At 46.6% G+C, this 22583-nt stretch overlaps 1 protein-coding gene across 1 annotated transcript; it reads left to right on the top strand.

Moving 5' to 3' along the window:
* The first annotated feature begins 20758 nt into the window (after positions 1–20758).
* LOC129385504 (uncharacterized) lies at positions 20759–22253 on the top strand. The gene is made up of 4 exons (XM_055072131.2): positions 20759–20993; positions 21435–21494; positions 21563–21622; positions 21686–22253. The coding sequence occupies exons 1-4, from the start codon at positions 20819–20821 to the stop codon at positions 21826–21828; spliced, it is 438 nt and encodes a 145-aa protein (XP_054928106.1). The 5' UTR covers positions 20759–20818; the 3' UTR covers positions 21829–22253.
* The last annotated feature ends 330 nt before the right edge of the window (positions 22254–22583 follow it).

Here is a 22583-nt window from a genome sequence, read left to right as displayed (position 1 = left end):
TCGAGGATGCTACGTACGAGGGACCGGTATATACGTAGTAGACAAGTTCGGTCAGATCCCCAGTGCTTGTGTGATAGCACCTTGAGGATATTTAATGCTTTATTTGCTTTAATTTTAGTTGTGTTAATGTGGGCCAGGAAGTTCAGCTTTCTGTCAAACGTTACGCCTAGAAATTTATAGTGTTCTTTGACCGGCAAGGTTGTACTATGCAATGTTAGAACTGGGTTCAAGTGTAATCCTCGTTTCTGGGAGAAGAGAACTGTAACAGTTTTGTCTGTTGAAAAACGGAATCCATTTTTGTCAGCCCATTGTGTAAGGTTATTTATGGTTATTTGTAGTTGTCTTTCGCAAGTGGATAGATTTGAGGCGCGGCAAGCAACTTGCAGATCGTCGACATATATGGAGTGCATAACAGAGGATGGTATGATCTTATTAACAGAGTTCATTTTGATTATGAAGAGTGTCGTGCTCAGAATACAACCCTGTGGAACGCCATTTTCCTGTGTAAATGTGCGTGAAAGTATTGCGCCGAGACGCACCTGAAATGTTCTATTTGCCATAAAATCAGATAGACAGTTTAGCGTTCTGCCACGCACTCCCAATTCAGCCAGGTCTCTTAAAATTCCATACCGCCAAGTGGTATCATACGCTTTCCCTAGATCGAAAAATACTGTGAGACAGTGTTGTTTGTGTAGAAACGCGTTACGTATTTCATGTTCTAGTCGTACGAGGTGGTCAGTTGTTGAGCAGCCCTTTCTGTATCCGCACTGGTGCACGTCTATTAGATTCCGTGATTCAAGGATGAATGTGAGCCTTATGTTTATGATACTCTCGTAGGTTTTGGCTAGACAGCTTGTTAAGGCAATGGGTCTGTAGCTGCTTGGGGACGTTGTGGATTTACCTGATTTCAAAAAAGGCACTATTACTGCATTTTTCCAGTCTGTGGGCATTATTCCAGATTCCCAGATCTTGTTGAAAAATTTAAGAAGTGTTTCTGTTGATGCTTGAGAGAGGTGTGCCAACATTGTGTAGTGGACACGGTCAAGGCCTGTTGCTGTTTTTTTACCGGCAGAGAGAACCCTGTTCAATTCTTGCATTGTGAGGGCGTTATTATAAGGTTCGTTTGAAGCCCCAGTAGTGGGCAGTCTCTGTTTCTCCGCCGACATTTTATATTTTAAGAAGTCACTTGAGTAGTTTGCTGAGCTTGAGACCTTGTAAAAATGTTCGCCTAATAAGTTCGCCTGGTCCTGCAGTGTTGTTTGTGTGCCTGGACATGTGAGTAGTGGAATTGTGTATGATGTGTACTCTCCTCTAAACTTTCTTACCTGGTCCCACATTCGTTTTGACGTGACCGTATTATTAATTGAGGATACATATTTTTGCCATGACGATTTCTCTGCCTGCCTTCGAATAAATCGTGCTTTGGCTTTGGCCTGTTTGAAATTTAAAAGGTTGCTATAAGTGGGGTACCTACGTAGGATTCCCCAGGCCTTATTTTGTTTCTTTTTGGCTTCAGTACACTCGTTCGTCCACCAGGGATTTAACCTTTTGTGTACAATGCCGGATGACTAGGGTATTGCCTTTTCTGCTGCAGAGATTATTACTTCAGTGATTTTTTTATTAAGTTCATCAATGCTTAGTTCTTGTGAAAAGACAACTTCCAGTCTCGCGTTTTCCGTAAAAAGCGGCCAGTCAGCGAGCTGTAATTTCCACTGGCGTGGCCTTGTGATTAAGGTTGGTGGTAATGATAAAAATTTGATGATTGCGGGCAAGTGATCACTGCCATAAGACTTGTCGACGGTTTCCCATTTAAAATCATTAAAAAGAGATGGTGAGCAAAAAGCTAAATCTAAACAACTAAAAGTGCGGGAAGTCGGTGAAAAGTATGTCGGTGCACCTGAATTTAAAAGGCAGATATCATTGGATAGAATGAAACCCTCAACCATTTGCCCTCTTTGGTCAGTTTTGATACTGCCCCAAAGAGTACCGTGAGCATTAAAATCCCCCACTAAAACAAATGGCTCCGGTAATTGACCTGTTATATTTTCTAAATGTTTAGTGGTAAAATGGGTGTGGGGTGGGATATACAGCGAGCAAATGGTGATGGTTTTGTGAGTTATAACAGTGACAGCAACGGCTTCTATGTGACTGGTAATCGGAACTTCTCTAACTGCAATACCGCCCTGCACAATAATGGCTACACCACCCGAAAGCCGGTTCATCTGAGTACGGGCGCGCCGTACAACAGTGAAACCTCTTAAAATATGTTTGTGTTTTTCACCTAGGTTCGTTTCCTGTAAGCATAAGGCCACAGGAGAGAAGTTAAATAACAGGTCTTTAATGTCACCTAAGTTGTGTAAAAGACCTCTACAGTTCCAGTGAATAATAAAAGCCATTATGGAATTGAAGGGTAAAAAATGGCTTTAACAGTTGAATAGGAGGTAGGTAAGATATTAGGTGACGTTCATCTCAGGAAGGGTCATACAAAGGAGCGATAGCCTTCAGGTTATCGCTTTCTTATTTTGGGTGGTTATTGGGATCTTGTCCCTCTTACCGCGCTCAAGAGAGCGCTTGTCCTTCGGTGTCAATGACACCGGGTTTTTTGTGTCGACCTCCATCGCTCTCTCTGAGGCGCTGGAGGACCGAGAGTTAGGCGCCGAGACACGTGCCTCGGGCCTTGGGGTTCGTTTTATTTTAGGGCCCTGCGGGGCTGGTGTCTGCAGGGCCGTCGAAGAGGGTGGAGCAGTACTGACTGCTTCCACCACGGGGGCGGGAGGAGTCACTGCGGCACCACTGCGCGTGGGCTCGGAGGACTCCGGAGGCCTCTGTGACGCTGCCCCCGCGTGCGTCACTTCGGCATAACTTCTTCGGGGAAGGTACGACAGTCTTTTCCTGGCTTCGAAGAACGAGATTTTTTCTTTAAAGTTAGTGCAATGACTTCTTTTTCTTTTTTCCAGCAAGGGCAGGACCGCGAATAAGCTGGGTGATCTCCCTTGCAGTTAACACAATGTGGCGAAGAAGTGCAATTCTCTGATTGGTGGTCGTTGGAGCTGCATTTAGCACAAGTTGTTTGTCCTCGGCATGCATGTGAAGCATGTCCAAATCTTTGGCACTTGAAACATCGTCTGGGATTCGGGATATACGGTCTCACATTGACTTTGACATAACCTGCATCGAGTGAAGTAGGCATTACGCTTGTTCCGAAGGTGAGTATAACATGATTGGTGGGGATTTCTTGATCGTTTCTGCGGATTACTATTCTTTGTACTTTGGTAACATTTTGTTCCTGGAAACCTTCCAGCAGTTCCTCGTCGCTTAATCCAATAAAATCTTCAGATATTACTCCTCTGCTTGTGTTCAGTGTTCTGTGGGCTGAAACAGTCACTGTCGCCTCGCCAATACTGGTAAGTTCAGACAGCTTATCTGCTTGATCTTTACTATTCAATTCTAGGAGGAGGTCCCCGCTAGACATTTTGGAGGCTTTGTATGTCTGTCCGATTTTATCTTTCAGGCATTTGGCGACCAGGAATGGAGAAAGCTTTCTAATAGGCGTGTTACTTTCACTGTGGACTACATAGTATTTGGGGAAAGATGGAGCGTTGCTTCGAAAGGAGAATTGAAATGGTACTTCGGTGCGGCATCTTTTGAGACGCCGATCATGGACAACAGAGATTTGAGCTGCCATAGGAAAGTGTGTGTGTTCGGCAACAGCGCCGACCGCCCACCACGGAGCCCAACGAGGGGACGCGGCAGGGCTTGTGTCCAAGCCTGCACGACGCCAGCCGTACGCCGTCACTATAACCAAATATGGTGTACCCAAGGTAGGATATCCACACAAGGTTAACCCTTGCCGCCGTGGAGAAAGGAAGTAAATGGAAGAGAGAAGACAGGAAAGATAAAAAAGTGAGAGATAAAGACGAAGGTTTGAGGGGAGAGAGAGGAAGAGGCGACTACCGATTTCCCCCTGGTGGGTCAGTCCGGGGGTGCCGTCTACGTGAAGCAGAGGCCAAAGAGGTGTGTTGCCTCCGCCGGGGGGCCTTAAAGGTCCGAACACCCAGCATCGGCTCAACCTCCAGGATCCCCCTTTCCCCGGACACAGCTAAGCCGCGCACGGTTACGCGCGGGAGGGTCCGACCCTCGTGTGCTCGGGTCCGTGGTGTCGCAACACACCAAACGCCTGCTCACGCAGACGCCCCTGCGGGGGGTACTGTAAGGACCGCCTAAAGAAAGCTAGAGAGCTGCGAGGCCGACAACGCCAGTCGCAGCAGCAGCAGCAACAGCAGCGCAGCGGCAGGGAGAAGGAACGGAGGGAACACCAACCGAGATGGTTCAGCTCGGAGGGCGAACGGAGCTGGTCACGGAACGGGTCCTGGAGCCAGTCACTCAGCCGGTCCCGGTCCTTCCCACCCATGCCGCCCCCGGCCACCAAGGGGCAGCAGCAGCAGCAGAAAAAGAAGAAACCCAACGGCGGCGCGAAGGTGAGCTGGGAAGTAGGCCCTCCCAAAACTCTGTTTCCCCACTCGGGTAACCATCAAAACAACAGAGAGAAACAGCTAGAGGAAGAAACCGGGCACTCAGGCGAGAGCTAGAGATTAGCCGCAGAGCACGAAGAGCAGGACACAAAAATCAACAGGCTAATGCTGGGGATACAGGACCTCCGGTCAGGCAGCCCACCCAGGCCGCCACCACCACCCCCGCAGTCAACCCACCGAAATGACACAGACCAATTTCACTAAGTTTATGGCAGAAGTACAACAAGCAACACAAAGAATAGAGCAGCAGGTAGCCATGCAAGGAACAGAAATCCGCACCCTGCGAAAACAGAAAATCACTGCAGGCGTTAACGACAAGTTCAATCAGAGACGCCCGGCGTTAGAAAACTACAGTAGGAGAGACGAGTCCGAAAACTAAACATGGACAGTACAACCAAAGGAGCGAAGAAAGAAGAAAAATTAGAAATATGGCAGTGGAACTGCAGAGGATACAGAAGAAAACAAGGATTATTACAACAATACATCAACGCGCAACTAACTCCACCCGCCGTAAGTGCCCTACAAGAAACAGGAATCACCTCAACACTGCAGGGCTACACGTGCAACGAAAACCCGGAAGAACAAAAAGAACGGCAATCCTAGTCAACAAAGCCCTCATCGTCATAGACCATGATAGGATAGCCGACACAGACGTGGAGCACGTAATAGTAAAGATCATACCGAAGAAGAAAAGAAAGGGAGGAAGTATATTCGTCGTAAATATATACAGCCCCCCAAGACAAAGCAGGGCGAAATTCGACGCGCTGTTTAAGGGAGCAACCGAACTGGCCAAAGTAAATGCACTAGTCATATTGGGAGACTAACGCCAGAGAAAGCAGGGGACACACAAGAACAGATATGAAGGGAAGAGCGGTAACCGATGCAGCCGACAATATAGACTGTGAGCGTATCACGGACGCCGACACCCCTACGAGAATCGGAAACAGCGTGAACAAGGACACCTGCCCCGACCTCACGTTCGTCAAAAAAACAAGGCAAGTGGAGTGGAACAACTTAATGGAAAACCTAGGAAGGGACCACTATATCCTAGACACTATTTACAATAGCGGATAAACTCAGACGACAGATAGGGAAGGCAAACACAACGGACTGGAATGCCTTCAGAGAAGCATGTGACGACGCGATAAGAAGTATCGAGTCAATCACGGAGTGGGGGAACATGCTCGAAGAAAAACAACGCAAATTCACCAAAGAAATCGAGCGTACGCCGCAAACACCGGACGTAGACTCCAGACTTATCAGGCTATGGCAAGCTAAGAGGGGACTCACAAAAAGGTGGAAAAGACAGAAATACAATAGGAAACTCAAGCTTAATATCGCGGAAATCACAAAAAAAGGCAGAGGAGTACGCAACGCAGCTAGCAAGACAGAACTGGCAACAATTTAGCGACTCAATAAGCGGAACCTTAAGCACCGCAAAAACATGGCGCATACCCAAGGCACTCCTAGATCCGGCAAAAACAAAGACAGAAAACAACAAAGCCATATACCGACTGGTACACCAATGCGAAGGAACAGACTCGGAATTATTGGACGAAGTACACAAGAAGTGCTACGGCGAATGCAACCCAGCAGCCTACACAGAGCGCTACAAGGGAGAAGAAAACAAAAAGCTAGACAGACCCATCCCCCGGGAAGAGGTGTACGCGGCAACAAGAAGTGCAACAACGAACACAGTCGCGGGCGCGGACAAGATCAACAACGCGCTCATTCCCAACCTCAGCGACGAACAAATTGAAAAGCTAACCGAGTACCTCAATGGGCACTGGCAAGCGGGAACCGTACCAGAATGGAAACACGCGGAAGTCATCATGATCCCGAAACCAGGCAAGAAGCTCCAAGTAGAAAACCTCAGACCAATCTCCCTTACATCGTGCCTAGGCATAATCTACGAAAGAGTGGTCACGAGAAGGCTACAAAACTATATGGAAGAAAACGAGCTGTACCGCCACATCATGTTCGGCTTCAGAACCAGACTTTCAACCCAAGACGTGCTCCTACATATCAGAGAAGTACTGAGCCACATCCCGCTCAACGGAGAACACATTATCATGGCACTGGACATCAAAGGCGCCTTTGATAACGTAAGCCACGAAGCCATCATAACAGGACTAGACAATTTGAACTGCGGCACGAAAATACACAGCTACGTGAAGGCATTGTTGTCCAACAGAACAGCAACAATCGGCCTGGGAGAGCTAAGATCCGAAAAATTCAACACCCCGAACAAAGGCACGCCGCAAGGATCGGTTATTTCACCCATCCTGGTCAACGTTGCCATGATCGGGCTAGCCAACAACTAGAGCAAATCGAAAACGTACTACACGGCATGTACGCCGACGACATCACCGTATGGGTAACCAAAGGCTCACTCAGGGAAAAAGAAAGACTACAAGAGGCCGCGACATGCGTAGATGACTATGTCAAGGCAAGAAGACTAGCCTGCTCGACAGAGAAGTCCGAGCTCCTAAGAGTATGGAGAGGCAAGAAGAAACGCTATGTCCTCGAGGACATACAGTCTCCCATACTACTACTGCACAAAATACAAAACGCAACAAGCGGACGCAATCCTGAGGAAAGCCCTCAAGACGGCGCTTCACCTACCGCAATCAACATCAACCGACAAACTACTGGCTCTGGGGCTACACAACAGTCTACACAACTCCAAGAAGCGCAAATAATAGCGCAAATCCAAAGACTAAGACTACCGGCAACGGGCAGAAGACTCCTGAGCAGATACGGCGGTGAAGCTACCATAAAGGAGACACAAAGCACGGAGACGATACCGGACGAATACAGAAACACCATCAAAGAAGTACCGATATCCAGGAATATGTACCGGAACCTACACATGGCGCGAAGAGAAGCAAGAGCAGAGTATGTACAAAGAACACTGGCAACTAGAAACGACACAGTGTACGTAGACGCCGCTACATATACTGAGGACGGAAACCACAAGAAAAGCAATGTGGCAACGGTAATCAACTCGGACCTAAAAGAAATCACCAGCGCATCAATCCGGAACTGTACGGTAGTCAAGGCCGAAGAGGCAGCCGTGGCTCTAGCGGCAGCGGAGGGCTACCGATCCAACAGGTCCTTAACCATACTCACAGACTCACAAGCAGCATGCCGCAACTACCTAAACGGCAGAATCAGCCACAGCGCGCTCCGCATCCTCCGCTCAATCGGCAAAACCGAAAACAACCAGGCCAAACACACGATAGTTTGGGTGCCGGGACATACCGACATTACGGGGAATCAGGAGGCGGATAGGATAGCTCGAAGGTACGCAACAAACCGAGCATCCAACAATTTCGACCCCGCTGAGGAACCCGAGCCGGTAGCCCAAAGCTATTCAGAGATGCTAAACTACTACAGAGGGATCAGACGAAAATACCCGCACCCACACAAACAACTAAATAGAGAAGTCGCCGTAGCATGGCGACAGCTACAAACGGGAACATTCCCGTGCCAAACATGCTAAGCAAAATCTACCCCACGCAGTACGAGAGCGAGTGCCCGTGGTGTGGAGAAAAACCAACCCTATACCATACGACATGGGCTTGCCAGAAAATAGACGAGCAAACCATAATAGAAAACCCGAGCGCGGAACAGTGGGAGAAGATGCTATTCAGTGACATCCTGAAAGTCCAACAAGGACTAGTAAGGCGTGCACGCAGGGCAGCTACCCTCAGCGGAGCCCTGGACTAGGTGAACCGACCCTGAAGAGAAGATGGAAGGCTCCATCTGAAGCCACAAAAATCACTAAAATAGAGCAAATAAACGTTATTCACCGCCACCACCGAAGGTTCAGAGGTGGGCGATGGTGCTGTTATGTTTCTCGTGCCTCAAAGTCGACAGAAATACGCGGGACCGATCATTGAGTCGGGATTCTGCGTATATAGAACATGAAATCAGTTTTATAGTATTCCTTCGCGAAGCAGTAATGTGGTAACAGCGCTTCATTCAGGCTCAAACAAGTGATTTTCTTTTTTTTGCTTAGTGACTCATCACGAATAACATTTCATTGTGCGTTAGCTCGCCCGTTCACGAAGGGACTTACTTGTCGCGAACCGAGTTGCACTAAAATGCATGCATTCAGGACGGTTGCGCTCGCTCCGAAATAACCCTTGCGAGATATGACTTTAGTGAAGTGATGGCCGCGCAAAGAATTGCCGCGCTATGACGCGGCCGATATTGCGGTAAGGGAAATTATGCAGTCGCTCATATTGAGGCACCATTCGTTGCCTCATTATGTGGGTCTCAGAGACATAGTGGTCGAACGAGCTAATAGTTGAACGCATAGAAATGCAGAGAAAAAGGACAGAGAAGTTCATTTCAGTTATTGAACAGCTTTTGACAAAATAGTTTGTGTTTAGCGAGAAGCGAAACAGCACAATAAAGAAACAAACTTATCATGTACGCAACTAACGGCGCCAGAGTGACTCGGCACTGCGGCGCCGCCATGTTCATTCGGTTCGCGTTTATGTTTCGGTGTGAACGCGTGCTGACCACGCCGGTCGTGCTTCGAGACGTGTGCGTGGCATTTTGCAGTGTGGTTACACACCGAACTCGCCGTGTTTCCGCCGCTTTGGGTGACCGCTCCTGGTGGTGGTGGTGGTAAACATTTATTTCACTTGATGATGATTAATGTTTAATGGCGCAAGGGCATCTAAGGCCAAAGAGCGCCAGGACATGTGTTATGGATTAGTAAAATTGTGAGATTAGGACAATGATTTAAAATAAAGGCTGTATAGAGGCCTACACGTAAGATATATCTTTAAATACTAGTGAATGAATTCTAAAAAAAACACGAAGATAAATATAAAGCCTTAAATGCATTGGTTATGGCCACACATGGTAAATTATTGCGGATTGTCCGAGTCCCTTGCTGTACAATTCTTGCCTACGCAAGAAGTGCAAGAGCTCAGACCTACTTTTGTGCAGCAGACTGTGCCTCACCTGTGAGGCGCAATCTGAAGGTTAGGATGGTATGAGATGATGTCGAGAAAGTTAACTTGCGCAAGATAATTAAGCACTCTTTTATAGTTAAATATTGCATCCTCTGATAAGAACATCGAGGGATGGGGGAGTATATGGTGTGAGTATAGTTCTCTAAAATGGGCCAATCGGTGTCGGTGAAGTTCAGGACATTGAATGAGGACATGTAGGACGGTTAGGTTCTCACCACAGCGTGTGCACGTCGGTGGGTCAGTTGCAGTCAAGAGGTATTTGTGTGTGCCATAAGTGTGACCTATTCTGAGTCGTGCCAGGGTAACTTCGGTGTGTCTATCAAGCTTCAATGGGAAAGGTTTCGTTAATTGCGGTTTAAGCAGGTGCAGCTTATTTTCAACTTCCTTGTCCCACTCAGCTTGCCAATGATTATGGAGCGCCTTTCGTACCGCAGGCTTCATATCTACACCAGGTACCCAGCTTACATCAATTGTGTCCCGATGAGCCGCTTCCCCAGCATTTTTGTCCGCTATTTCATTGCCTGCGATACCAGAGTGGCCTGGCACCCAGCATGAAACAAGAGCAAGGTTTTGTTTATGCGCTACGTGGATCTGTTTAAGGAGCTGGTTAATAACAGGGTTTCGGCTTGCCTTGCCACAGGAGAGGGCTGTGACAACGCTTAAGGAATCTGTGTATATTATAGACTTTTCTATTTTGTGTTGTACTATATAGTCAATAGTGATCAGAATACCGTACGCTTCCGCTGTAAAAATGCTGCTATGTTTATGCAAGGTTTTAGTGCTGGAGAAGTTTGGGCCATGGGCTGCACATGATACTGAATTTGCAGACTTTGAAGCATCAGTGAAGAATGCAGTAGATCTGTACTTGTCTTCAAGAGCCATGAAATGTTGCTGGATGAGGGCACTTGGACAACTCTTTTTTTTAAGCTCTCTAAAGGACAAGTCACAAGTGACAGGATATTGCTCCCAAGGTGGGATGGGTTCAGAAGAGTCACTTTCCTGCAGATCTGTGAAAGCTATTGCAAGTTTTTCCGCAACAGATTTTACTGCCAACGGGAACGGCGGGGCGTGTGAAGGCCTGTTTAAGTACAACTGATTTGTGGACTGATCACTTATGAGTGATTTGCATGGATGTTGTTTTAGTGACGTGATTCTTATTGCATAGGTGATTCCCAGATATGTTCGTTGATAATCCAATGGCCACTGATCCGATTCTGCATATAGACTTTGGACGGGGCTCGTCCGAAAGGCACCAAGCGCTAGACGGATACCTAAGTGATATACAGGATCGAGTACTCTAAGTGTTGTCTTTGAAGCCGACCGGTATACAATACATCCATAGTCTATGCGGGACAACACAAGGCTTTTAAAAAGAGACAGGAGGCAATACCTATCTCTTCCCCACGACTGATGAGATAAAATCTTTAAAAGGTTCATGGTTTGAAGACATTTCAGTTTCAACTGTTTTATATGCTGTATGAAGGTTAGCTTACTATCGAAGATTACGCCTAGAAACTTTTGTTCTTTTCTATTTATCAGGTTTTTCCCATGCATCGTAATACAAGGGTCAGGATATACCCCTCTACGTCTGGAAAACAGCACACAGGAAGTCTTTTCTGCACTGAATCTAAACCCGTTTTCGTCGGCCCATTTCGTGAGCCGATTAACAGTCAACTGGATCTGGCGTTCACATATGGACAGGTTGCAGGATTTAAAGCTGATTTGGATGTCGTCCACATAGACAGAATAAGACACCATTGGTGGTATAACAGAGCGGAGAGAGTTCATTTTGATTATAAAAAGTGTGCAACTTAGCACACCTCCCTGTGGAACACCGTTTTCTTGAATAAAAGTGCGCGATAATACATTGCCAATTCTTACGCGGAACTTCCTTTGAGATAAGTAATCTTGCAAAATGTTCAGCATACTACCACAAATTCCATAGGACGACAGGTCTTGCAGAATACCATATCGCCAGGCAGTATCATATGCCTTTTCAAGATCAAAGAATACAGATAGACAGTATTGGCTGTGTACAAATGCGTCACGTATATATGACTCAAGCAGAACAAGATTATCGGTTGTCGACCTCGCTCTTCGGAAGCCAGATTGGTGAGGGTCAAATATACCGTTATATTCGAAAAAGAACACAAGGCGACGGTTAATAATTTTTTCAAATACCTTAAGTAGACAGCTGGTCAGTGCAATTGGTCTATAGCTATTAACTAAGGAAGGGTCTTTGCCGTGTTTGAGTATTGGTAGGACTATTGCTTCTTTCCAAGATGAAGGTATATGACCAGTTGCAAAAATCTTATTGTAAAGACCTAAGATGCAGTTTAGGGTCTCATAAGGCAGATTCTTGATTATTTCATATGTTATTGTGTCAGAACCTGGAGCCGAGCTACCACAAGAGCCTAGGGCAAGCTTGAGTTCATGGAACGTTAATGGTCTATTGTACCCTTCTGATGACTTTTTTGGATGTAGAGGAATATTTTCAGCTATTCTTTTATGCTTTAAGAAAATTTCGGAATAATTTTCCGAACTTGATACTCTCTCAAAGTGCTCGCCAAGAGTGTTTGCTTGGTCATCTATTGACTCACCAGAGCCATTGACGAGAGGAAAAGGATTTGGACGTTGTCCTTTTAGTTTACGTACCCTGTTATATACCTTGCTAACATCCGTGTATGAGTTTATGGAGGATACGTAGCGTGTCCAGCTTTCTCTTTTCGATACTCGGCGAATACGGCGGCCATTTGCCTTGCACCGCTTAAATTCTATTAGATTTTCTGTGGTTGGGTAGCGTGAAAATCTACTCCATGCTTTGTTCTGGCGTTTCTTTGCAGTTTCGCAGTCTTTGTTCCACCACGGCTTTGGATTGATTGTATATGTACAGGACTGAGGGATGCAGTTTTCAGCAGAACAGAGAATATGTTCAGTGATGTAGCTGGCCAGTTCCTCTACACCTAGGTGGTCCACATCTTCCAGGCACAGTTTGCATATGTTTCTGAATTTCGACCAGTCTGCACTGTGAAGTTTCCACTTTTTGGGGTACGCTGGTCCATCGTGCCACTTTGTTGTTTCTAGGAGTGTAGGGAAATGATCGCTCCCGTATGGATTACTGATAACTCTCCATTCCAGGTATGGAAGAAGTGACGCTGACCCTATTGCTAAATCTATGCATGAATGTGTGTTGTGTGTGGAACTGTAAAAGGTTGGATCTGCTTTGTTAAATATACAGGCTCCAGAAGAAAGAAGGAAGTTTTCTATTGCCCGTCCTCTCGCATCACATCTTGAGTCACCCCAGAACGTGCTGTGAGCATTGAAGTCTCCGATTACTACATAGGGTTCGGGAAGTTGGTCAATCAGTTTTTCAAATTCTGTTGTGTCAAACCGTTCATTAGGCGATATATATATGGAGCAAATCGTTATAAGATGATTGAACAGTATAGCCCGAACAGCTACTGCTTCAAATGAGCTCTGGAGTGATACATGCTGGCATGCTACTGATTTTTGGACTATGATTGCCACACCACCTGAAGAAGAATTACCATTATTTCTATCTTTACGGAAAACTGTGTACTGTTTTAAGAAGTTCTGGTGTGTAGAGTTTAAATGTGTTTCTTGAACACAGAACAGTCGTGGCTGATATTCCGCAAGTAGGTCTTTGATATCATCTAGATTGCGAAATAGGCCCCTGGCATTCCACTGAATTATTTGTGTAGCCATATTGAGGAAGGTTTTTGTTGTCTGTGTTCAAGAGAAAATGTTAAAAATAGGTAATATGTATACAAGGACGGTAACCGTTTAGGTTACCGGTCCCTTCCTTTGAGGAGTTATAGGTATTTTATCTCTTCTAGCGCGCTCTTGAGAGCGCTGATCTTTCGGCGTCGATGACGCCGGTGATTTCTGATCGACCTCCATAGCCTTCTCGGAGGCACTGGAGGATCGTGAACTAGGCGCTGAAACTCGCGTCCCAAGCCGTGGAGTTCGGATTAGTTTTGGGACCTGCGGGACCGGAGTCGGCAGCTCCACCTTCGATGTTGATGGAGCAGCACTTGCTGCAGCCACCAGGGGGGCAGGCGGAGTGATTACCGGGCCACTCTCAGTGACCGCGGTAGACTCCCGAGGGATTTGTGACGCTGCCCCCCGTCGCGCCACCTCGGAAAAGCTTGTGTGATCTAAGTACGAAAGACGTTTCCTTGCTTCGTGAAATGTAATATTTTCTTTGACCTTTAGTGCAATGATTTCTTTTTCTTTCTTCCATTTAGGGCATGTCCTGGAGTAGGCTGGATGGCTTCCTTCACAGTTCACACAATGTGGAGATGAGTCGCAAGTATCTGATTGATGTTCATTTGAGCTGCATTTCGCGCAAGTTTGCCTTCCTCGGCATGTCTGGGATCCATGTCCATACCTCTGGCACTTAAAGCACCGTCGAGGATTTGGGATGTACGGCCTAACACGTACTTTGATATAGCCTGCATCCAATGTACTAGGCAGTAGACTGGTACCAAAGGTTAATACTATGTGCTTTGTTGGAAGCTGTTCATTGTTCCTGCGGATTAGGATTCTTTCTACTTTGATCACATTTTGGTCCTGGAAACCTTCAAGCAGCTCTTCGTTACTAAGGTCTAAGAAGTCGTCTTCAGAGATTACTCCACGGCTGGTGTTCATGGTTCGATGTGCTGACACAGTGACTGCTACATCGCCAATGCATTTCAAGTCATTAATTTTATCGTGTTGTGTTTTATCCTTCAATTCAAGGAGCAGGTCTCCATTCGACATCTTTGTAGCTTTGTAGCCAGATCCTATAGTGTTTGCGAGGCATTTCGCCACCAAGAAGGGGGAGAATTTACGCACGCTCTTGTTGCCTTCACTGTGGATTACTTGGTACTTAGGGAAGTGTTCTTGATTGTTCTTCAAAAAGAATTGAAACGTTGCATCGGTGCGCCCTCTTTTTAGAGGGCGATCAAGGGAAAGTGGTTTGCTAGAAGCCATATAGAAGTCGAGTTCGGCAGCAGCGCCAACCGCCCACCACCGAGCCCAACATGGGGACGGAGTAAGCCTTACGAGTAAGACAAGCCCTCGCCAGTTGTACGGTGCTACTATAACCCAATCTGGAGTACCCAAGGTTGGCCACCCACACAAGGTTAACCCTCGCTGCCAGGAAAAATTGGAGGTAAAGAGAAGCGAGGAGAAGACAGGAAAGATGGAAAGTGAGAGAAAGACGAAGGTTGGAGGGAGAGAGAGACAGGAAAAGGCAACTACCGATTTCCCCCGGGTGGGTCAGTCCGGGGGTGCCGTCTACGTGAAGCAGAGGCCAAAGAGGTGTGTTGCCTCCGCCGGGGGGCCTTAAAGGTCCAAACACCCGGCATCGGCTCAACCCCCAGGATCCCCCTTTCCCCGGACACGGCTAAGCCGCGCACGGCTACACGCGGGAGGGTCCAACCCTCGTGTGCTCGGGTACGTGGTGTCGCAACACACCAAACGCCTGCTTACGCAGACGCCCCTGCGGGGACATTTATTTCACTTATTTGCTGGAAGCTCGCCGTCGTCTGTCCTGTGAAATCGTGCGCCAAGTGTGTCGTGAATATCGCAGCTGAGAATGAGGAGAGCTGCCAAGGCAAAGAGCGCACAACTTGGACAGATGAGGAGACGCGTGCGCTAATTAATATATGGGGAGACGTCTTGCCGGATCTGCGCGGTGCCAAAAGAAGCCTAAAGGTTTACATGGCGATATCTGAATGGCTCCGTGCAGTGGGCATCGAGAAAAGCACGAATGAAGTGAAGAAAAAGATCCAGAATATGAGCAACAAATACAGGTAAAAGCTGATTTATATTCTGCTTAACAGCGCCATTGTGCATCTGTGGCACAATGTGGCACAGATGAACAATTTCATGTATTCTTATTTTGTCGGACTCTTTTGTTGGTATTTATGTTTGTCCCAACGCTGCACGTGGGCCACTAAAGAAGGCATCGTGAATAGTCCCGGATTACTTTTGACCACCTGGGGTTCCCTAACGTGCAATGGCGTTGTACAACACTCGCACGTTTTTGCAGTTCGTCATATAAATGCAGCCGTAGCTGACAGGATTCGATTGTGGTTCAGCAGCCGAAAGCCAAAGCCATCGCGGCGGGTACAAAATTGCTCGTTGTCGCAGCAGTTACGCTACCGAATTAACATTTTTGGTCTGCTTTGCTTCGCTTAACTACAAAGAAAGTTTGTGGTTTATGGTACAAAGATTGTGGTTGTGCATTGCTGCAAACATTGCACGAACCTGTGCAATGAGTTTTCTCCTGACTGCGCAAGATGTTCCAGCTCAAGAAGCCAGGGTTGCTGCAATCAACCATCTCATTGAGAAAGGAAACCTAGCTTCAGCCGAGCGCAAGCTCGGCTGAAGCTAGGTTTGGCTCCCTCACGGGAGCCTTCCGTGAGGGAGCCAAAACGTAAATAACAATTTCAAATCATTTTGGTCGGTGTCTGGAACTCTTCCTTTTAGTATGCAGCATCCCGACCAGATGGGCTTTCGTCATACTCTCGACTTCATCCAGTCTGCAACTGTACAATGAGCTGTAATTTTTCCAAAAATCTGAGGTGGTCAAGATACACTTGGCGTGGTAGCATTGAATGGCCCAGCACTGTCGAATAATTCGTGATGCTATGTTTCAATATTCATGGGTTGTCACTTTGCAATACAATAGTACATAATCTATTTACGTTTGGTTTTTCAGAAAGCTCCCTATCGTGCACTGCCATCTCAACAGTACCATGGCTTTTTGTGTGGATTCCTTCCCTTTTGAAGGCCACCACTGCTTGCACAGCATCACAGCCTGCCTGCCTTGATCTTGCGGAAGAAGAAAATACAAACTGCTTATTTTTTTAAATGCATGCATGGCTCCATGCAACACCGCCTGCCTTCGGGGTGTTAGGGCTTTTTCCAGAGAAAATGTTTGTAATGACGCCTTATGTGTGCACTGGTAGCTAAGTGTTGGGCTCTTTGCCTGTGTAAAAATTTCAGACTTATGGATACTGTTAAGGGTTCCTGTATTATATTTTCTTTCACATCCTATAGAAATGTGTTTCATTATAAAATTCAAAATTATAGTTGAATTGCAGCTTTGTGTGATATGCAATATTCAGCTGAAGGTGATCAGCAGAGGTCGAACAAGTGTTATATCAGGTGGAGAAATTTTCTTGAGAAGGGGACTTCTTCGTTAGGGTAACAACTCTTTTCCTTGGCAGTATTTATATAGTTCACTTTTCTCCACTCCATGGATGTCCAGCAAAATGAGTGAATGCATAGAGAGGGTGAGGAAAGCTTAAATGCTCAACATGGGGGTTCAGTTGGTGTGTAGAAGTAGGGGAGTTTGGCAGGTTGCTGACACCGATTTTTATGAGTGATCTAGTTGTTTGTGTCTATGTCGGTTATATAATGCGAGGCGTCTTCTGAGGCTAGACATTTTGAAAAAACTCCTTATATTTGCGGAAATTCAGTACGTGCCCCTGTAGCTACAATAGGTATGTGTCACTGTGGCCATTGGTTATGAGCACTTGGGGCCACTGGGTATATACAGCTCTTCAATGAACTTTTTTGACACAAACTTGTGTATGTACACGGGGTGTGTGCCACTACATATGTGCCACTCTTTAATGGACCTCTTTGATGCTGAATTAGGTCATGGGGCATCACAACAAGAACCTACGTAGTGACATCTGTGTATGCATGTAAGTATGAGCTGGAATTGTCTGCTTGGATTTCCTTTTCCTCACGACGACTAGTCCCCTTGTTGAGAGACGACGCTAGGGGGCCAAACGGAGCGGTCATGCTTCACATGAGCTCCTGCCTCGACGCCTCATTTCACCCGGAAAACCTCGACGTCGCCGAAAATGCAGTGCTCTATCGTCCTCTACTAATGAAGCGAAACCCGTGGATAACCGGTTTTCAACCTTAAGTGCATATTAAGCCCAGAAGCCCAGAACAATAGAGGAATGGAACGCGCTACAAACTGAATTACTAACAGTAGACAATCTAAGTAAATTTGAAACCATACTAAAAAAGATCTTTACTTCGGCTAGAAGTACATAGCTGCTACTTTAATAATGGTACTTTGTCTTACTTATGTTCCTGGTTGTAACACACATGATTAATCCAGCGGCTGTGGCAGATCTAATACCACCCTATTGTAATTTGTTTTCGCTGCTTCTTGTTTTGCATTGTGCCTTTCCCTGTGTATATGCCTTATTTGGTCTGTTCTAGACTGCGGCAGCGCTGTTATCTTGTTTCGTTTGTCTTTCAACCACCCTGTAACGGCCTTCGGCCAACAGTATTGTTAAATAAATAAATAAATTTCCCGTTCTCTGCAAGATCCGCGGAGAAGAACGCTGCTCTGAGCCTAGGCGGCGTCGGGCCGTCGGCCCGACGGAACGCTGCTCCAGCTCGTGGGGGACGCGCCAGAATGGCTGATGACGACGCGTCTGCTACGATCGGAGCCACAACGCCGATCGAAAAGAACCCCCAACGCGAAGACAACGCTACCGACCTCTCGCAAAAGAAAACCCTTGACAACGGGGGATGGTTTATTGCAAAATACCACAACTCAAAGCTGATCGCCGTTCCGGATACCGGGACCGAAGCGGTGGACAAATCAGCACCGAGCCAGCCCAAACTAAAGGAGAATACGATTCGCCAAGAGAAGCTACCTCCCCTGCCGAAGGCCGATTTCAAAGTCATCATTAGACCGAAGAATGGGTTCAACATCAGTCAACTGAGCACGCATCAGATGACCCGGGCTATAACCAAAGCATGTGGAAACCCAGGCATGTGCAACGAAGGAAACTTGCTTACACGATTGTGCAACGGATCTAACATCGCCATAATCAGCACGCCAAGCATGGAGACTGCCAATGTAGCGCAGAGCGTTCCAAGTCTACGTTTTGATGCGAAAGACTATGCAGTGACGGCTTACGTGGCAGCGCCGGACAATTCGTGTAAAGGAGTGATTCACGGACTGGACGCCGGTACAACGCCGACCGAATTACTAGCCCATCTTCGAGTACGTACCCATGGAGTCAAAATACTTTACGCAAGAATGCTTGGAAACTCCTAAACCGCGGTAATTACCTTCGAGGGCAAGATCGTCCCCCGCTACGTTTACTACTACGCCGACGAGACACGCTGCTACCCCTATCGGTCATCGCGGCAATGTTGCCATAGAGAAAGAAAAAGACTAAGAGCGGACACTCCGAGAAATCTGGCCTCAGGAACTACGTCACGGCTACGTAACGAACTAGTGCTCTCAACAAACGCCAGGGGACGCAGGCGCAAAAAAAAAAAAGAAAATGTCATGAATTCTGCTCAATCGCTTTACAAAATAATAATTATACACCCAAATTTGCCGTGTTTCTTATACACAAAAACAGAATTTATCGAAGACACCTTCCATGCTTTTTGTTTTTCATTCGTACTGCCATCAACACCAATCACCATTCGTCCATCGAGAAGAAATCAACGACACCAGCGGCGTGCCGGCGTGCCAGCGGGAACGTGTCGTGAATGTCGGCTGCGGCGGCGTTCTTGTGTGTGAGAAAGGTGAGTCACGTTTTTAAGCGAAGCTTGGAGTAATTGACTTGTGAGGGCGACGAGGTTCGCTAAAAAAAAGCAGTTTGCGGCTCTATATGAGGCGACTAGACGCGAACAATGCGAAAAGCATGCCCCCTCAAGAAACGCGTAGCAAGAGGGCTGTACTAGCTGTACTTTCTTGCTATCCCCACCGAGAACGGCATAATCTTTGTTGGTTGCGTTCCGTGAAAATAATCAAACGACGCGAAGCTGCCATTAACTTGCACCGGTTCGCCGCTGTGCACTGCACTGCGACTCTCAGCTTGTCAGACGCCATCTAGACGCTGCGTCTCGGTTTGCGAGGGTAAACCGTTCTTGCTTAGCGCTGTTTGCGATAACCGCGGTATCGGCGTTTCATTTCGGCGAATAGTTCATGTTGGCGGACTAAAAACGATCTGCTGGACAACGCTCAAGGTCAATATCAGGAACATTCCGGTTTCGAGAAAATTGAATTCCTAACCCGCGTTTACAAGACCGCGTGACGGTTGACTGTCTATTCGTTGGCTCGTTCTAGAGGCGTTCGTTCGAACGCTGGAAAGAACATAATAGACGCCACGCCGATTCATGCCGAAAACGGCGTTCCGGGGACGGGCGCTACCTAAATAAAGAAAAGCAGGATGTTAGGCACGCTGTAGCCAAGCTTTGCTTGCTCGTTTCCCGTGTAGAGTAAGGGCTCCTGAATATTTTAGTAATATTGCTTGAAAACAATCGCATGTGACATAAACAGCGAGCGTAACTTATTGCGTTTTGTACTGCAGTGAGCTGTGTATCTACGGCGCACGGACGGACGGTGGTGTATACGTCCGTGGGGATTGTTTATACAGAAAAGTAACGATGGGGACAATTCCCCAATGATTCCCCAATAAGTACATGCAGTAGCATGTACTTATTGCGGCGGCCGTGTTGGGAAGTACTGCGCATTCATGTAACTTTCGGTTCCTTATAATTTTTTCGTGGCGGAATACATTGCACAACGTATTGTCGCGTAGGTGTGGCGTGGCGTGCATTTGAACAGAGGCCTCGTATTTGGACGTTTTGAAATTATCTTTACCACGCTTATGTGAACTGCTGTTTTGCCTCCCAATGTACTCCCTATACTGAGTACGTACAGGGGTGTTCAAAAGTTCACAGGCCGCGATGCCATGAGATTACATATGATGTACAGGGGTGTTCACAAGCCGCAATGCCATGGGATTACATAGGATGACGGCCTGGGAACTTTTGAACACCTCTGTATAAGGTCTTAACATGTATTCTTGTAAGTCTGACTTTAATGGGTCAGAGGTCAGAATGTGTCGGTGGTTTCATATTGTGCATCGGTTCGCTATTCATTCAAAGCGGTTCACTGGTACAGTTATGACTTCTACATATGTTTTTGGTAATTAACGAAGCGTGCACTTATTTACATTTTCAGAGCGTGTTGATGCCATGCCGTCCGGCGGTCCAAGTTACGGCAGCTACTGCTGTGTCGTGGTGCTTCAACAACGGCAGAACCCAGAAGAAACCAGGAACGAGTTTCTTCCGCATACCACAGGACGACAGGTGCGTTAAAGCTCCTGTATGGTTTGCATGTATTCACGCTGACTGTTCGTGCTTACTCAGTAAGGGGCAGAATAAAAAAAAACACTATTCAAGTAGTTCCGCATTCCGCTGATAGTTCATTGCCAATGCAGGATGACAGCATGGATGCAGTACGCTGGAAGAGACGATCTTCTGAGTAAGCCGGGCAGCCTATTGTACGCAACCTACAGAGTTTGCAGCGACCATTTCACTGCTGAAAGTTTCATGGACCCTGGGCACACAAGGCTTACAAAAATGGCTGTGCCCAGTGTGCACCCAATTGCACCTTGTAAGTAGTTGACAAAAACTCGATTCTATGCAATAGCAGCAGTGGCGACAAATAATTTCGATGGTATTTGTAGCCGATGGACGAACCTCGCTGTAGGAGCAGTATCGCTTCGAAACTCCTAAATTCTCTGGATTGTGGGCTATTACCTTCCTTACAGCTAGACATTTGCCATTTTTTAACGCTGTTGGCCTGTCTAACTTGTTTTGAAAGACCTCTAAGGTCTATTGCACGTTTACTTGAAGTCTGCGTGTACATGTACATATACCTCACACCAATGTAACGTTGCGCTATTGATAATTCCACAGATCATAATTGCTTGCTTCTGAGTTGGTGGCTTCTCTACTCTTTTTTTCCACCTGCCAAGCAATATGCTTGGAAGTGCTGTTTCATTTTTCCTATGCTACAAGCTTTGCAACTTGTACCAACTACACATATATGCAGGTTCTTTGAGCGTCGCTTCTACTAGTGACTGCCACATGACTGCAGAAGCTGCACTAGAAGGTGAGGATGAGGTTCAGTTTCTTTTTTAAACATGTTACTGACAAATCGTTGGTGTTTCGTTTCTTCAGGATCTGTGGAAGAGGCTTCGAACAGCGACCCCCACACATTGAGGTGCCCTGATGAGCAGGGTGAGTTCAGCGCTGAGATTGCTTTTTCTTGTGCGAAATTTACTGCTTACCAAACCTCTGCAGGTGGCAACTCCCTTGTAGCTGGCAAAGGGGCATCTGCTGACCTCGCCCTGCTGGAAGAAACCTTGACCAATTGCTCAGTTGTGACAGAAGGAACTTCTGTGATCGGCGAGTTTGATGTTTACTTCTGCGACAGATTGTATTGATACACAGATTTCCGCAGGCACCTTGCAACATTCTTCCGACAGCAGTGTCCGAGGCGCTGAACAAGCTTCACAGGACTCCGTAGAAGATGTGTCTGCCAACAGCTCCATGAATGAGTGCCCTACTGCAAATGGTAACTATGCCTTTATTGTAGCTGTTTTTCACGAGCTATTTTATGTTTAGAACATTCTAAGCAAACTATCCTCAAAAGGACACTGTGTGTGCAACAACAAATTTTTAGAGTGAGCTCTCAATGATGCTTTTAATTTTTTTGGTGTCATTCTGTCACAACAGGAACGATGGAACATTTTTTTTCCAGTTGTTGCGTGACTCCACAAGTAAGAGAATATGTGTGCCACAATTTAGTGGTAACTTAAGGAATAAGAGCTTGGAAATTCAAAGAAAAAATTCCTCGTTCAGTCGACCACCAAACTGCCACCGCCAGCTGAGGGAAGCTTACGCGCACCTGCATTCTCATCGTTATGAAATTATCGCACATGGCTCTCCGATTGTACATCTGACAGTCTGTAAGCACACAGCACGGTTCTGTCTACTGATCTTTCCAAATGCCGCACTCGTCCGTGTCTCTTCTTGTGTCGTCTGTTTGGCGCTTTAGTACATCAGTAACATGCACCAACTAGCCCAACAAAAGTTCTTCTGGAAGCAGAATGGAAGTGCATTTGGAACCTGCAACACAAATGGGCTCCATTGGAAGCAGTGCAGACTATTAAGGAGCTTTTAAATCATTCTTTGTATT

Source organism: Dermacentor andersoni, chromosome 7 (assembly GCF_023375885.2).
Source record: "Dermacentor andersoni chromosome 7, qqDerAnde1_hic_scaffold, whole genome shotgun sequence".
NCBI classification, from domain to species: domain Eukaryota; kingdom Metazoa; phylum Arthropoda; class Arachnida; order Ixodida; family Ixodidae; genus Dermacentor; species Dermacentor andersoni.
Note: the sequence above shows the minus strand (reverse complement) of the source record. Positions and strands in the feature narration are given on the sequence as shown.

Excerpts from the sequence above, each read along its gene's own strand:
- LOC129385504 (XM_055072131.2), top strand. The coding sequence starts at position 20,819 with ATGACAGCATGGATGCAGTACGCTGGAAGAGACGATCTTCTGAGTAAG. Across the intron at positions 20,994-21,434 it reads TGTGCACCCAATTGCACCTT|GTTCTTTGAGCGTCGCTTCT; the intron begins GTAAGTAGTTGA and ends ACATATATGCAG. Across the intron at positions 21,495-21,562 it reads TGCAGAAGCTGCACTAGAAG|GATCTGTGGAAGAGGCTTCG; the intron begins GTGAGGATGAGG and ends TCGTTTCTTCAG.